Source organism: Sceloporus undulatus, chromosome 1, assembly GCF_019175285.1.
Source record: "Sceloporus undulatus isolate JIND9_A2432 ecotype Alabama chromosome 1, SceUnd_v1.1, whole genome shotgun sequence".
Taxonomy (NCBI): Eukaryota; Metazoa; Chordata; class Lepidosauria; order Squamata; family Phrynosomatidae; genus Sceloporus; species Sceloporus undulatus.
In genome coordinates, this window is record NC_056522.1 from 263,096,236 (window position 1) to 263,113,948 (window position 17,713).

A 17,713-nucleotide genomic window follows, 5' to 3' on the forward strand; every position below is an offset into this window, starting at 1 on the left:
AGAGAAAGGCCAGAAAGAAGACAGCAGTCGCAGAGGAGATCTAACACTGACCAACAGAACGAAGCCAAGACAAGTAGAGAAAATCAGTGAAAGAGGACCAGCGGGAAAGGAACGGAAAAAAGCTAGAAAGAAGGCAGCGGACGCAGAAGGGAGTCAACGCAGAATGAAGCCAAGGCCAGAGAGGAAGATCAGAGGAGGGAGACTAGTTAGGAAGGAACAGAGAAAGGCCAGAAAGAAGACAGCAGTCGCAGAGGAGATCTAACACTGACCAACAGAACGAAGCCAAGACAAGTAGAGAAAATCAGTGAAAGAGGACCAGCGGGAAAGGAACGGAAAAAAGCTAGAAAGAAGGCAGCGGACGCAGAAGGGAGTCAACGCAGAATGAAGCCAAGGCCAGAGAGGAAGATCAGAGGAAGGAACAGAGAAAGGCCAGAAAGAAGACAGCAGTTGTAGAAGGGATTTAATGCGGAATGAAGCCAAGACAAGTGGGGAAAATCAGTGAAAGAGGATCAGGGATGGAACGGAGAAAGACCAGAAAAGAAGGCAGGGGACGCAGAAGGGACCCAACACGGAGCTAAGCAAAGGCTAGAGAGGAGGACCAGGGAAGAAAGACTAGTGGGGAAGGAACAGAGAAAGGCTAGAAAAAAGACAGCAGTCACAGAAGAGATCCAACGCGGAATGAAGTCAAGGCAAACCTGAAAAATCAGGGAAAGAGAACTAGTGGGGAAGGAATGGAGAAAGGCTAAAAAGAAGGCAGCGGACGCAGAAGGGGCCCAACGTAGAACTAAGCCAAGGCCAGAGGGGAGGACTAGAGGAGGAAGACTAGTGGGGAAAGAATAGAGAAAGGCCAGATAGAAGTCAGCAGTTGTAGAAGAGATTCAACATGGAACAAAGCCAAGGCAAGCGGGGAAAATCAGTGAAAGAAGACCTGAAAGATGACAGTAAACAGCCAGGAAGGGAGGCGAAAGTATAGGCAGATAGAAAAATGTATACAAGGAAAGCAAAAATAGAAGCTAGTCAACACAGAAGACCATCATTTGGGGCAAACTCGGGAACATCGGAACAAACGGCCCTCCTAGAGGAATTAAAAACTCTTTATTATGAGATAAAAGAAGACATGAAGGCAATGAAAAGGGATATGAATGCAACGAGGAAAGAAATAAAACAAAAATACGTCAAGAGATAAGAGCAGAATTGAAGGACATTAAAGATACTCTAGGGAAGGCAACGGAAGACATTGTACAGATGGGAAAAATATGGAAAAGATTGAAGACAAAACTGAAAAAATAAATAAAAAAGTTATAGACTTAGAAAAGAGTTATGAAAGGGATCTCGACGAGAGAGCGCTACAATATTTGAAGCAACGGGAGAACTGTATAAAAATCAGAGGATTAAAAGAGAAAGAGAATGAAGATCTATATGAATACCTCACACCAATTCTTGCAGAATACGTAGGAGCAGAGCAAGAACAATTTGAACACGAAATAAGTAAAATGTTTCGTGTTAACTCAAAAATTGCAAAACAAAAAAGACTTCCGAGAGACGTAGTCATTTATTTTACAAGGAAGAAAGTTAGAGATGAAATCATTCAATTAAATTATGAACAAAGTTTGGAAATAGAAGGGGATGAGCTAATTATTTTAAAAGATATCCCTTTGAGAATTCTGAAAAGCGAAATGAGTACAAACCCCTTTTGATGCTACTAAGGAACAACGATGTTATATACAGATGGAACACATTGGAAGGAGTAATATTTAAATACAAATCAGAATTATTCAGAATAAACTCCATAATTAAGATGAAGGAATTTTTGAAAAAATACAAAAAAGAATTAGAGAAAATGGCAGATGAGAAAAAGGAAGAGAGAGAAAAACCAGTTGAAACATCAGATACAGAACCAGAAGAAGAAAAAGGAGAAGATAAAGAAAAGGAGGAAAAAATACACAGCGAAAATGAGGAGATAACAGAAATAAAGTGAAGTAAGGTAAGGGATATAACTAATAATCAAGTAAACAAAAATGCAGAATTTAAAAATAATATCATGGAATGTAAGGGGATTGAACTCCCCACAAAAACGTAGGAAGGTGAACCACTACCTAGCAAAACACAAAGCGGATATAATATGTCTCCAAGAAACGCATATCAGGGGAAAAGACTTTAGATTTCTGAACAATAAAAGATTAGGTAAAGAGTTTATCTCAACCAATACTAAGAAAAAAACCGGGGTAGTTATCTATGTAAATAACAGATATAATGTAAAAAATATATTTAAAGATGATGAAAGACAGTATATAGGTGTGGAGGGGACATCTTTAAGTGGAAAATATTTGATAGTTGGAATTTACGCACCCTTGGATCAAAAAGAACAATTCTACAACAAATTGAATGATGAGTTATGTAAGGTGAATTATGAGAAGACAATGATAATTGGAGATTGGAATGGTGTAGTAAATCCAGAACTTGATAGAAAAGCAGATAAAAAGATTAAAAAGGCTCAAGGGAAATTACCAGTAGCATTTGAAAACTTTATAGAAGAACATGCGCTCCAAGATATATGGAGACATAAATATAAGAACTCTAGAGACTTTACTTTTTTTTCAGAACGCCGTAAGTTTTTCAAGGATCGATATGATGTTTGCATCCAAAGCTATATGTAAAGACGTGATTAAAATGGATTGTGAACCTAGGACTATTTCAGACCACAGTCCTATCTTAGCCGTAATAAGAACAGAAAAGTCGGAATACTCATGGAGACTAAACCAAAGTCTTTTACAGAAAGAAGAAATATTAAAAAGAGGAAGACAGGCCCTGAAACTTTTTTTTGAGGAAAATATAAAGGATGACATTGAAATAACGACGGTCTGGGAAACTTCAAAAGCATTTATGAGGGGCTTCTTTATTCAACAAAACTGTATACAAAAAAGAAAGAGAAAGGAGAAATTAATCTGTTTATATGATAACTTACAAAAGAAAGAGAAAGAGCTTGAAAGGAACCCCTCAGAGAAAATTGTTATCAAGGAAATCAAAACTATTAAAAAACAAATTGAGATAGTTGAGAATGAGGAGATTCAGAATAAAATAAGATACATGAAATAAGTGTATTTTGAGCATGCAAACAAACCTGGCCGTTGGTTATCATACAGATTGAAAAAAAAAACAAAGAGAAAGAAATATAATATCAGAAATAGTGACAAAAGATTTGGGAAGAACAACAGATCAAAAAAGAATTAAAAGAGAATTTCAGGACTTTTATACAATGTTATATAAAGACAGTCATGTACAGAAGAAAGAGATTGAATACTTCCTAGGGAAAGCAAACTTGCAAATATTTAAAACTTACCAGAAGGACATGTTAAATTCCCCAATAACAACAGCCGAAATTACTGAAGCAATTAGGAAAGGTGGATTTCCTATCGAGTACTACCAGAAATTTGAGGATGAAGTACTTCTCCCATTAAAATCAACTATGAATGCAATAGGAAAGCAGAAATATCCTGCGACATGGCAGCAGGCAAACATCACACTAATTTTGAAAGAAAATAAAGACCCCAGAGATGTTAAAAGCTATAGACCTATATCCTTACTCAGTGCTGACTATAAAATTTTCTCTACAATTCTTGCTGAAAGACTGAAAAAAGCTTTAATGGAATGGATAGGGAAAGATCAAGCAGGTTTCTTGCCGAAAAGACATATTAAAGATAACATCCGTATTATTATAAACACACTTGAATATTATGAGAAACATAATGATAAAGAGTTGGCGTTAATCTTTATAGACTTTGAGAAGGCATTCGATAATGTGAACTGGAAGGTATTATTCAATATGTTAGAATATATGGAAATAGGGTCTCAGTTTCAAGAATGGATTCAGGAAATATATAACAACCAGAAGGCAAGGTTGATAATAAATAACAGTAAATCGGAGGAATAAGAAATAAGAAGAGGAACACGGCAAGGCTGTCCGCTGTCGCCACTCCTCTTCATATTTGTGTTGGAAGCATTGAATCAATACATTCGAGGAGAAAAGCAGATCCACAGAATGAAAATTTAAAAAACAGAATATAAAATGAGACTTTTTGCTGATGATGTAGTATATATCTTAGAAAATCCTACAGATAGCATTAATTGCCTGACCAACGTACTCTCAGAATTTGAAAAGATCTCGGGACTCAAAGTAAATAGAGATAAGACTAACATGATAACTAAGAACTTGAGTGAAGAAGGCATGAAATACTTGGAACAACAAACTGGTTTTAAAATAGGAAAAAAGGTGAAATATCTTGGTATTACCTTGACAAATAGAAATACGGATTTATTTCAGAACAATTATGTTAAAGTGTGGAAAGAAATTGAAAAAGACTTGGATAGATGAGGTAAGATACAACTGTCATGGATGGGGAAGATTTCTACTGTGCAAATGTGTGTTTTGCCTAAGATTCTCTTTTTGTTCCAGACAATACCGGTTTTACATACATTTAAACCACTAGATATGTGGCAAAATGTAATAATGAAATTTATATGGAACAAGAAGAAAGCCAGAATAAGTAAAATAATAATGTGTGATGATAGAACTAGAGGGGGCTTAGGGGTCCCGGATCTTAAAATATATTATTTTTCAGCAGTTCTTTGGTGGTTAATAGATTGGATATTATTAGAAGATGATCAGTTGTTGAATCTAGAGGGAGAAAATTTAAGATTTGGGCTCCATGCCTATTTATTCTATAATAAAGATAAAATACATAAGGAGTGCAAACATCACATCTGAATAAGAGAATTGTTAAAAGTTTGGGAAAAGTGGAAATCCAGATTGTGTAACCAAATTGTACAAAGTTGTTCCCCACATGAGGCTTTTTTTGGTAGAGAAAGCATCCCGAAAAAAAAGTGGCTTAGGTATTCAGATATAACCAAGGATACACAAGAGAAAATGGAGTTTAAGACACAAGAAGAATTACAGAAGTCAGGCATTAATTGTCACTGGTATTTGCTTAGACAACTGAAAGAAAGATGGAAATTAGATATGGTAGAACCAGGTTTAGCAAGAGGAAAAACTGAATGGGAAGAGATAATAGGAAAAGGAAAGAAAAAGGCTATGGCTAAATTCTATAAAATGATTCTCTGTTGGAATACGGATGATGAGATCATAAGACATAGTATGATAAAGTGGGCCCAAAATGTGGGACACAATATTTCATATGAAAGATGGGAAAATATTTGGAATAAAGGATTAAAGAGTACAGTCAGTCAAGATCTCAAGGAAAACGTCTATAAGATGATTTACAGATGGCACCTCCCCCCGCAGAAAATCGCATGAATATATAAAAATAGCAATCCCGAATGTTGGAAGTGTCAAAAATCAAAAGGGACCTACTACCACATGTGGTGGACTTGTGAAATAGCTAAGCATTTCTGGTTAAATGTATATCAAATAGTAACTAAAGAACTAAATATTCAAATTCCATTGACCCCTGAAATATGTTTGCTGGGTATGTTTGAGGGTGATATGAGGAAAAACCATGGCAAACTTTTGTTCTATTTATTTACATGTGCTAGAATTGTATATGCAAGATTCTGGAAGCGGAATCAAGCCCCTTCTATAGAAAAATGGCTGATGAAAGTTTTGGAAATGGCAGAAATGGACAGGATAACTTGTTGGACTAAAGAGAAAAATGAAGAATGTATAAAAGAAGAATGGCAAACGTTCTACATATATATAAAAAGGAGATGGAAAGATATTGTATTGTTATGAAGTAATATATCTTCTCTCTCTCAAATTTGAAAAAGCTCAGTTAATATCTGAATGTCTGCATTATACATTGTAAATTTATGAATAAGAAGAGAATGTTAGATAAGGTAGAATATTATGTTTGGTAAAAGTAGAGTCATTCAAGGATGAAAAGAAAATACTCAAGAACTTGTTAAAATGCAAAGTTATAGATCTTACTAGAATGGCTAAGAAGAAAAACGAAACATAAGTTTACTTAGATGATTATAAAACTAAAGTAAAATTCATTTTTCCTGAGACAGTGATTGCGCTTATCATTTTGTGTTAAAATTTAAGGGAAATTTCTATGGTGATGAAGGGCCATTATAGATAAAAATTTAGGTTTAAGATAAAACAAAGAATAACGATTACAAGAAATGTAGAAGAATTGAGCAATGGGAAGTGCTTGTATGTTACATGTTATATGTTTTTAGATATGTTTCGATATGAGTTGTCATGTCATTTCGAGTTATGTCTTATGTCGGATTAATGTGTTATGTAATCAGTTTATGTATTTATGTTTGTAAGAAAAGCAAAAATATCAAATAAAAAAACTTAATTGCTGTAGTTCCTTATTCCTTGTTATCTGTTTTGATAACATGTTTTGGAGGGGGGGTTTATTGTTTTAATTACATTTTATTATATTGTACACCATCCTAGTATCCCTAAGGAAAAAGCACAGTTTCAATAAACAATAATTGATAATAATAACAGTGCAAGTCTAGGATACATGTCTCCCTCATCTATCTATCCTATTCAGTATCACCTCCATTCTTAGTCTGAGGTCCTATATCACTTCAGGGTAGTGTAAATATCCAGTAGCAAAGTTTTGGTATGCATGCCCTACACCGAACACCAATGTAGCACAGCATATGTGGATCAATGGTCAGTGTGCATGGCTTAAAACACATTGTGCATAATACTCAAAGGCAATGTGCATTCACATGCTGTTCTGTGTACGTCAATACACTACCCATAGGCACAACTTACATTCCCATCAAATGATTACGTGACCATCAGCCGGATATGAATGTTGTATATTGTCCAAACAAAATCATTCTGCACGCATAGTGCAACTTAAGTTTGTATTTGTCACTAACAGGATGCCATTCACAGTTTTTTACTTGAGACAGCCACCCATTTAATGAAACACTGATTTCTCTATAGCAAAACAGAGACCCTAGTGACCAGGGAACTATCTAGGACAGGTGAAGGATTGCATTTTCAGTAGAAGAACTGCATTTTTGGCAGAAACCTACCTCAGAATTATTGCTTTATTTACCCTATTCTCCCTACCACCATCCATCCAGGCTTTTTGTCAGAAAGCCTGTGATCTCCAGTTACCTTTCTGTTGAACTTTCATCTGTGGTGCCAGAAGATTGTGCTTTTAGAGCATATGCTTCTAATTTATTGATGATTTCCTTTTTGTCCTCATCTGATAATGTTACACTCCCAAACTAAAATAGAGAAAAGCAGTGAAAATAATGAACACCATGTAGGTAGGATAAGAATAAATCTGCCAGGCAAAATCTATGGCCCCTCAATGAGGTCTGCTTAATAAATTCATGCAAAAACCAAGGGTTTTCAATCCAGGTATATCATCCTTTTATGTCTTGTGTAGATTCACTTGGCTTCCATTTTAGCTCACTGCTCTTTCTTTCAGGGTCGGGGGAGACTGTTTTGAAGAATATATGTGTGTGAGAATACATGCACATGCATGTGCCTCTAATGTGGCATAGACACACAAAGGTTTTTTTGACCCCAATAATAATCAGTGAAAGATTATTTTCAGAGGCTGAGAAGTACAGGAAATAAATAAAGATGAATGGTGGAAGGGGACATTGAGGAGGAAAGACAGTAGGAGAAATATATTAATGTTTTAAATTTAAATTATGATATTTTGATAATCTAGGCCCACGGTAGTGAACATATAGCATGTGTGCCCTCCCGGGCATGCAAAGCCATTTTTGAGGGCATGCGGAGAGACGGGAGGGTGAGGGAAGAGGAGGAACAAGCATGTGCCTGTTCCTCTTCTCCCCCCCTGCCCTCGCGGGCCTTCAGCTGTCTCCGGGAAATTCCCATCCCAGGAAGTCCCGCTCCGGAAGGCAGATGTCCCACCCTCCGGAACTCCCATTCCCTCCCCTCCCCCAGAAATTCCACCCCTGGCACCAGGTAATACCCAGTGCTGGAACACCTTTGAGTTTGGGCAACATCTCACCAAGACTGACTGGAAAAAAGCTATAGTCTGTCAGTTCCATGGTGTAGAAGGCAGTCCTATATTAGGTGAGTTGTGTATCTGTGTATGTGTGAATTCATATATATGTATAGATTAATGATGTAAAGAACACTTGCATATATCTCATCCTCAACAAGAAAGGATATTTCATAACATCAAGACCATTGAGAAAATGATCAGATTCACCAAGATTTTTCAAAATTAGGGACCAATTTTAACAAAAAAGAATTATGTAAAACATTCTTAATTTGTGCAAAATTCAGAATTTTGGATCAAAAACAGTAAATTTCACACAAAAAATACAGTATTCTCCACAGAAAATGGAAGTCTAATAAGAAATAGACTGGAATTAATAGTGACGAAAGATGTAGCAAAAGTAGTCAAAGGATATAATGACCAAATCATACCAATAAGACTTCAGGGAAAACCCAAAAATATAACCATAATTCAGACTCAATCAAGGAAGCCATGGCCCTGAATCTGCAAGATCTGAGCATGGCTATTGATGATAGATTGACCTGGAGGTCTCTTATTCATTGGGTTGCCATAAATTGAAATCAAAAGTATGGTGCTGGTCCTTGGTACAACAGGGGGAACTGCCTGCTGTTATACTGCTACAGATAACTTTAAACAAACTGATCCAGAGGTCACACCCTGCTCCCCAATTTTTCAGAAAAGAATTGTGTGATATGAACTGTAGCATATACAAAATACAAAAACTGGGGAGGTTACCTTCAACTGGTTGCTGCTGCTGAGTTCTGCATTATCAGATTACAGTGAAGGTCTTCTAGGGGGGGAAACCATTACCTAGGGACTGCAGTATCTTTTAACTTAAGGGTTTTGGTGATTTGACAACCACTAAAATCACTTTAACGCTTGCCTATACCATTTCAGGGCCATTAACACCTGATCAGCACCTTGCTTTCCCCTTGAGTTTCAATAGGGTATATTTGCAAGTAGAAGAACCTTGCAAACACTCATTCACAGATCTCAGTGAACTGAAGAATACCAGCCCCAAAACTTCAGATGTGAGTAAACCATAAACCATTATTTTAGAAATGATGACTTTAAAAAGGGATGTGACCTATTCATAAAGGATGTATCCGTCAGTGGCTACTTGGGTATGTTTACCAAAGGCAATTACTTCTAAAGCTGTTTTCTTTAATTGAGGTGGATTCTGGTGATGCTGTTCTGTGTGGGAGTGTTGTGGTTATGTAGGTTTTGGAGGCTGAAGTCTCTTCTTTTCACCCTTTTTTGTATTCTGCTGGAAGCTGATCTTTTGTGGCACCACTGACCTTATGAAAGGCATCAACAAAGCTGGTGTGCTTTGGAATTCTCCGAAGCCTTAGATCACTTGTATCGGATGTTATCTTGCTTCCTGCTTCTGACCAGAGCTGCACAAGAAGAGTGGGAAATAAAAATGTTAGGGGTAGTAATCATCAAATTAATATTAATTTCTTTCATTTGAACTCTGCACTTTCCTTAGAATGCTCAAAGTAGAGAATGGAAGATTTCCAGACCAGCACACAGGCCTGTGACAAAACTGGACCATGTACCTTATGACTGCTCTCAGGGCATTTGGTTTCCTGGGCTGACTTTAGCTGAACAATAAAGTAACCTGTTCCTGCCCTTAGGCTGATTTTTTTCATCCCTTCCCAGTCAAACTAAATTGCTTAGGGAAAAGATATGGAAATGAATGGTTTCAGGAACCACTACTGACTTCAGATTAAGAAGCTATGCTTTGCTGTATACACGAATGAAGCAATCACTTGTTAAATGATGATGATGATGATGATGATGATGATGATGATGATGATGATGATGATATGTAACAGGAAACTTAGATTTCTAGGATTTGCAGAGCAAAAGGATTAGCAAGAGGACCTAATAATTGAAAATCCATAAGTTTATTTCCAGTTGTCGACAAAGGAAAACATTGAACTCAGTGGAATTCAAGTTCCAAAAGCTGAGAACCCCGAACAAGACAAAATGGCTCTTTTTATATTATTCAAGACAAAGAGGCTTCTTCAATACACCTGATTGGCTAATTACAATTTAAACATATAGAATTCTTACAATCAGAACAGAAATACATGCATACATTAAAACTGCATCATCACTATTTACCCCCTCCTGTAGGAATTCAGTGGCTTTCCCTTCTAACCTTGCTTCTGAATGTCTACTATGTATCCTTATCTCAGTAGTTTATGTTATGTCTTTCTACTGGTGCCAGCTTCCATCTAGGTCAAGATGCACTCACTATTCCTTTCCTCTAGTAACTCCAAGCCTTTATTTAAAAACTATCTCTCTGGCTAACAAAGGTGACTCCATCTTTCTATAGTTTTTATATTTCAAAAAGGAATTTCCACCACAATGATGATAATCATCATCATCACCACCATCATCAATTGTATACCCTCTTTTCCCACTCAAAACTGTGACTCAATCCATCTTGCAAATTAAAATAAGCACAACACAGTTAAAATATGCAAAAAGTCAGCATTAAAACATTACAGCACTCTAATTAAAGGTTTTTCTTTAATAATATTCAGCTCCCAAAGTCTCTCAGAATTAATAAGTTTGTGCCTGCTGATAGAAGGATAGCAAAAGGAGATGCTCCGTCTAGCCTCCCTAGGAAGGGAGTTCCAGAGCCTAAGGGCATCCATTGGGAAGGTCCTCTCTTGTATCCCTGCCAGACATGTCTATGAAAGTATTGGGACTACTTCATTGGCACCTTCTCATCATCAACATTCATCACCATCATTGTCATTTATCATTTGATTTATATCCTGCCTTTCCTCAAGTCATCTATTACTTATACATAGCAGGAATACGAAAATGGGAAACAAAGCCAAACATCTTCCAGCCCTTACAAATATAAGGTCAGTAGCCTGTTTTAGGATACTGGAAGTCACACATCTTCCAGCCCTTACAAATATAAGGTTAGTATACTGGGCAACAATCAGATGCCTCCGTGAAGCTCACAAACAGGGTGTTTTAAAGGCAGTAGTCTTTTCCTGTTGTTATGTTGAGAGGCATAAGTCATGGCTAATAGCCACTGACAGATACATCCTCTATGAATAGGTCACATCCCTTTTTAAAGTCATCATTTCTAAAATAATGACCATCACAAAAGCAAATCCCATAAAATTAAGTAATGTGTGAAGAACATTCTTTGATCTATTGTTGGGTCACCCTTAATTCTAGAAGTATGAAAAAGAGAAAGGTCTCTTGAAATTCACTTTTTCCACAGCATGTATAATTTAAAAACCCAACTCTGCTGTGGCCCACCTTAGTCATCTATTTTTTTTTCTATGTGGGGAAGGGGAAAGAGGCAAGAGAGCAAAGCTGGGTCCCCAGTGAAAGAATCAATAGCCAATGCTGCTTGTAGAGACCCACTGCCAGGGCCTTGGCTACACCCTCTGAAATCATCTGGTCTGCAGAGGGTTGGAGAAGGAATCTACCTCCTTCAAAGGATTCCCTTTCTTTACATCCCTTTTCATCCAATTCTACACACACACATAATAATAATAATAAATAAAATCTTTATTTATATTTCCCGCCTCTCCCCATGGATCGAGACGGGAGTACATCAGATAAAATCACTATTACAATAAGCACAAATTTAGCTAAAATTACAACAATCAATAAGACAAAATTTAATAAAATTGATACAAATCCATACCTATATATGAGTAATGGAGGTAGAGTATTACCTAGGTTCAGTTATGGTGGATCAAATGGATAGGCCCACCAGAAGAGATCCGTCTTAAGTGCCTTCTTAAAAGCATTTAGGGTGTTAATATGACGAATCTCTTCTGGTAGGTTGTTCCAAAGTCTGGGGGCAGCAGCAGTAAATGTGCTATCATAAGTCGATTTCAGTCTGATTTTTGGGTGCTCTAATAATATCTTTTCAGATGTTCTGAGTGTGTGGGGCAGATTGTATAGGGAGAGACGTTCCTTCAAGTAACTCGGGTCTGAGCCATATAGGGCTTTAAAGGTATTGGGCCCGGAAGCTAATCGGTAACCAGTGCAGAGATTTTAATATCGGTGTAATATGTTCTGATCTAGATGTTTTAGTGATCAGTCTGGCCGCAGCATTTTTAATCAGCTGAAGCTTCCGGGTTTGGTACAAAGGTAGCCCCATGTAGAGCGCATTACAGAAATCTAAATGAGAGGTTACTAGCACATGTACCACTGTGTCAAGGTCCCTCTGGGCCAGGTAGGGACACAGCTGGCGTATCAATCGAAGTTGGTACCAAGCACATTTGGATATCGCCTCCACCTGAGATGACAATTGTAAAGACGAATCCAGGAGCACACCTAAGCTGTGAACCTCATCCTTCAGGGAAAGTATGACCCCGTCCAGGACCAGGTGGCAAATCTCCTTCCCTGGACCAGGGGTACCTATCACTAGTATGTCCATTTTCTCTGGATTCAACTTGAGCTTGTTTTCCCTCATCCAGCCCACTACCGACCCAAGGCAGGTATTCAGAGGCAAGATGCCATCCTTATGAATGCACAATGTGTTCCTTACAAGGAAGATGTGATAATTTTTAGCTGCCATTTTCCTATCCTTTTCAAGCAGTGAATGCAGCAACCAAAACTGTGCTTCTGAATATGGGACTAGAACTCCAGGAGACCAGAGTTCAATTCCCTGCTTAGTAATGGAAACTCTTTACACACTCTTAGCCTCAGAGGAAGGCAAAGGCAAGTCCCCTCTGAGTAAATCTTGCCAACAAAACCTTAGGATAGGGTCACCATAAATTGCAGTTGAATTGAACAAACTTAATATTAAGAGTTCTGTGTTATTTCCTTTAAAAATAGTCCATAGTACCGAACATGTTCTTTCCACACATGGCCAATCTTCTCAGGTAACCTGCCTTCTGGTCACCTATCCGTCCTGGTGTATATGCTTTAGAGTGGCACTGAGGAAGTGGCACTAGGAATAATCCTTAGTCCGGGACCATTAAAAATTTAAAAATGTAGATCTCCTTTTAAAAAAATTTAAAAGCTTTTTAAAAACCACAATGGAACAAAATACATTTCTCTACTTTTGGGAGGAGGAAGGGGGAGGCAGAAGTAGAAGGAAAGTCTACTATAAGAGGCAGGGGGAAAAATATGTCAAAGATAATGTCTGGTCACTTCAGGACATGAGCTACGTCAGAGAAAAAAGGCTTACTTAGCTGCAGCTGAAAATAAATTATATGGTGCAGGATGAGGTATCATCATTCAGTAAAATATGACATTATTATTTTTGTTCATCATCAAGTCGCCTTTGACTTGTGATCATCCTGTGAATGCTCCAAGGTCCCTGATCATCAACAGCCTTACTCAGGTCTTGCAAATTCAAGACCTTGACTGAATCAATCCAGTTGCAGTGTCATCTCCCCACTGCCTACTTTTACTACTGCTTTCCACTCATTATAATCTTTTCCTATGAGTCACATCATCTCATAATATGTTCAAACTACAATAGTCTCAGTTTAGTCATTTTGGTTTCTAGTGCGAGTTCAGGCTTGACTATTTTTAAAAGCAATAAATACTCAAGTTCATATTTTTCCTAACCATCATGTGACTAGAGTTATCTGTATTTTTGTCTGCTTAAAAACCAAAAGTATTTTTAATGAGGCATATTATACAGTGAAACAAACAAGGATTCATGGAACATATGTGAACATACTAAGAAATATCTAACACCCTGAACTTCTCAGTTTTCTCAAAAGAAGGGGTGAAAGATAAAACATATGATGGACAGTGTGCACCCTCTAATGGTCAGATCTTGCAATTGTGTTTTCTACTTTAAAATTGACCGAACTGGATGGATAGCAACCACCATCTCATGTAATGTGGAGAGAAGGCAGGAGGGAGGGGTAAAGAATACTAATACCAATACAAAGTGTGAGAGAGGGCAAGAAAGAGGGAGTTGCTGAGAACAAGTTGTCTTAGGGCTCTAGAGAATGAGGAGCACATGTTAAGTCAAGAAAGGTTTAGACTACAGGTGGGAATCACGCCATTCTCCAGAACTTGTTGGACTGAAATTCCCACCATTGGGTATGTTATCAAGGGGGGAAGTTTGATTGCAGTCAAACAAGATATGGAAGCCCACTTGATTCTAACCCTTGCTTTTAGATGAAACAGGTCACAGTGGTAAGGCATTTGCTTTTGAAGCGAAAGATGCCATAACCAACCTAATATGTAGCCAGAGAAAGCAGAAAATATGGTTTGAATTAATTTGTTCTGCCTTGTTCTGAATCAGACTATTTTTCAGCCCAGTGCCACCTGCTGCAGCTGGTGGTACTGAAGCTCAAGAGTCTTTATCAGGGAGCTGAACCCAGGCCCTCTATGCATGCAAAACATGTATACTACCACTGAGTGATGGTGGCCTCTCTGCTTTCCCATGCTCTAAAAGCACCCTGAGACAACACATGCAAAACACAATTGTATAAATCCAATACTTCCTCCAGAATTCCTATTCCAGTTCAGTTGAGCAATGGGGTTCAAAGTGTCTTTAGATGGGTCATTGTTCCTCTGCCTTGACTGCTTACATACTGTATAAGATAGATAAACAAGGACTGGCCTCATGATGTTGCTCTGCTTATAAACCAGACAGAAATATTTGCACCTCTGCCCAGTCAGACTCCAAAAGCTTAACTTGAATAATAACAATATTTTGCATCTCCTTCTGAACTAAAACAATGGAATTGTTCATTTTTATTAATAAGTTAATTGACGTATTTCTGCCCTGCCCTATTTCCAAAAGATCTCAGTACAACCACTATTTATTTATTTATTTATTGACATAGAGACACAATTAATACATGAATAATTGTTCTAAACAAATGGGCTGGTTTTAAATATGACTATTTAAGTATACTGACTAATATATTGTTCATTTCTTTTGAAAAGCCATCAAGTAAATCCCATAAATGGATATAAATAAGGCCTAGAATGGATTGTAGCTCTGTTCCCGTCCATTTCTCTGTTCTTGTTGATCAAATAGATCTGTCTGCTCATGTTCTCCTGCTTGCTGACATTAGAAGAGGAACCTAGGATTGTTTCACCCTGTTTTTAGGCATCTTTAAAAAGTAACCTAATGTGTTTTTAAAATGTTTTAAACTTTGTATTGTCTTAATTGGTTTTTATTTGTTCATCACCTTGGGAGTCCTTGTGGGCCGGGAGGCGATACAGAAATACTTAAAATAAATAAATAAATTCTTGCGCAATTTCCCTTTTAATCACAGAAAAAGTGTGCTATGAGGAATCATTGTGACATATGTCTTTGAGACATACGTTATGTTTATTCTTGCTTGACTGGGGGTGATGGGAGCTATACTCAACATTTTGGGAAAATGGCAGGTTGATGAAGGCTGTCCCAGATTAATTTATTTTCTCTGTGAATTAGCAAAGCATAGAATTACTAACCTGAGCCATGTGGGTTTTGGATGGATGTGTGTGTGTGTGTGTGTTTGTGTGTGTGTGTGAGAGAGAGAGAGAGAGAGAGAGAGAACGAGATCTAATTCATAAGTATTTTCACTGCACAGATGAAATAGGCAAGTTTTGTCTGGATAACTTTTTAGTAGATTATTTTCTGAGCAGAGCTTTGTACTTACAAATTTACATATGACTTGAAGAGGAAGGTAAGTAGCACAGTGGATTTCAGCACAAAACCAACACAATGGATTTCCCCTTGCTCCATTTCATGGCCATACTTTCTATCATGTCCTGGATTACAGGCGGGAAAGAGAGATGCCTGCTGGACATGCCATGGCTGCAATCCCACAAGCAGTTTTCCCTAATAGCACTGGAGTTTTGCCAGTTTTGCTTTGCCCCTTTGGGATTCCAGTTCTTTGAGTGAGGAGGGGGTAATTCAGAACTTAACTAATGTCTGCTCGGCTGTTTGTTCGCACACAGGGAGCACAAACTGCCTACATGGGCAACTCACTCATTTGCTAACTGTAGCTATGCTTGTTGCTTCCTAACTGGAGCCACTCATTGTGACAGAAAGAGCCATTTATGGCTGCATCCACATTGCAGAAATAATTAAATTTGACACCATTCTAACTGTCATGGTTCATTGCTATGGATTTCTGGGAACTGTTGTTTTGTGAGACATTTAGCCTTCTCTGACAGAGAGTTCTGGTGCCACAACAAACTACAGTTCCTAGAATTGCATGGCATTGAACCAGGGAAGTTAAAGTGGTGTTAAGCTGTATTATTTCTTCAAGTTGTGTTAGTATCATTCTAGTGCAAGGGGAGTGATACATTTTTTCTCAAGTTTGACTTACTCTCACCTGAACATGGATCATTATTAATAATGGGGCCTTGCTGTGCATATACTCCACACTTTTACTAATTTGAGTTATTTCAGCTTTTCCTGATGTAGTTTCCTCTGGATATTTTGGCTGAAACTACCATCAATTTCCGCTGTCAAGGTCCTAGTTTAAAAATGATCAGTGCTTTGAACGTTTCCATTTTTAGGTGCTCCGTCATTCTCTCTGTGTGTATGCATGGGCACAAGTGCATGCATGCCCAAGTACTGTACCTTCAAACTGGCTGTCAATTTATGAAAATCCCATATAGGGTTTTCTTAGGCAAGGAATACATAGAGGTGGTTGTTACTGCCTTCCTCTGAATCTGATATTCCCTTCCTTCCTAGAACTAAATAGGCCTGAAACTGCTTAACTTTCAAGTTCAAAAGTGATTTGGTGCCTTCAGGGTATTCATTTTCCCCCACCTGCAGCCCCAGCTAGCAGGATCAGTGATCATACTGGTGAAGCAAGTGTGAGAGTTGTAGTCCAAAAAGTAACCCCCCCACACACACTTTGGAATTGCAGTCCAATGCATCTGAAAAGCATAACACTGGGGAAGGCTCCCTTGGACATTCCACTCATACAGCCATGAGTCCTGTATTTCCACCCTAAACTGGGAATTTCTGTAAGATGGAAGGCATCTGGGGGAGGGGGGTAGTTTACAAGGGCAATGCTGATATAATACTGCCTGCTCACCAATGGTTTGGTACCCTGAACCACTTAGGAGACTCCTCCCCTGTCTTTCACAGTTTGATATACAGTTAGGGATGCCATATCCCGCCTGTAGGCGGGACATTCCATGTTTGGGTGGTGCCATCCCGGTCCCGGTCCGGTTTGGCGCCAAATCTCGTTTGGATTTCTGTAATGCGCTCTACATGGGGCAACCTTTGTACCATGCCCGGAAGCTTCAATTAGTACAGAATTTGGCAGCAAGGTCGGTCACTGGATGCTCCAGGACCAGACATGTAACACCTATCCTGCAAGATCTACATTGGCTGCCTATTAGCTTCCGGGTGCAATACAAGGTGTTGGTTATCACCTATAAAGCCCTAAATGGCTTGGGCCCAGGGTACTTGGAGAACCGCCTCTCCCCATATAATCCGCCCCGCACACTCAGATCAGCTGGGAAGCACTTGTTGACAGTCCCAGATTCTAAATACGCCACAACATCGCGTAGAGCCTATTCCATCTCGGCTCCTTTGCTCTGGAACGCACTTCCCAGTGAGCTCCGCTCGGCCACCTCCCTTGAGCGGTTCAGGAAGGAATTAAAAACCTTCCTATTCCAAACAGCTTTCCCCTAATTTTCTCCCTTTGTAGCCTCCTTCCTCCCCCTCACCATTATTATCTTTGTTGTAAACATCTTATGCTAGTTGGATATTGCTATTGTGATTTTAATGTATAATT

The 17,713-nt window shown here is 38.3% G+C and overlaps 1 protein-coding gene across 1 annotated transcript in view; it reads right to left on the reverse strand.

Annotated features, from left to right (window-relative positions):
- The window catches only part of LMNTD2 (lamin tail domain containing 2), an 89,139-nt gene that overhangs the window by 47,076 nt on the left and 24,350 nt on the right, over positions 1 to 17,713 (reverse strand). The window contains exons 5-6 of the mRNA XM_042445203.1: positions 9,293 to 9,391; positions 7,106 to 7,218 (exon numbers count right to left, since the gene is read on the reverse strand). Coding sequence (XP_042301137.1) covers positions 7,106 to 7,218; positions 9,293 to 9,391 — 212 coding nt within the window. The remainder of the gene's footprint in view (positions 1 to 7,105; positions 7,219 to 9,292; positions 9,392 to 17,713) is intronic.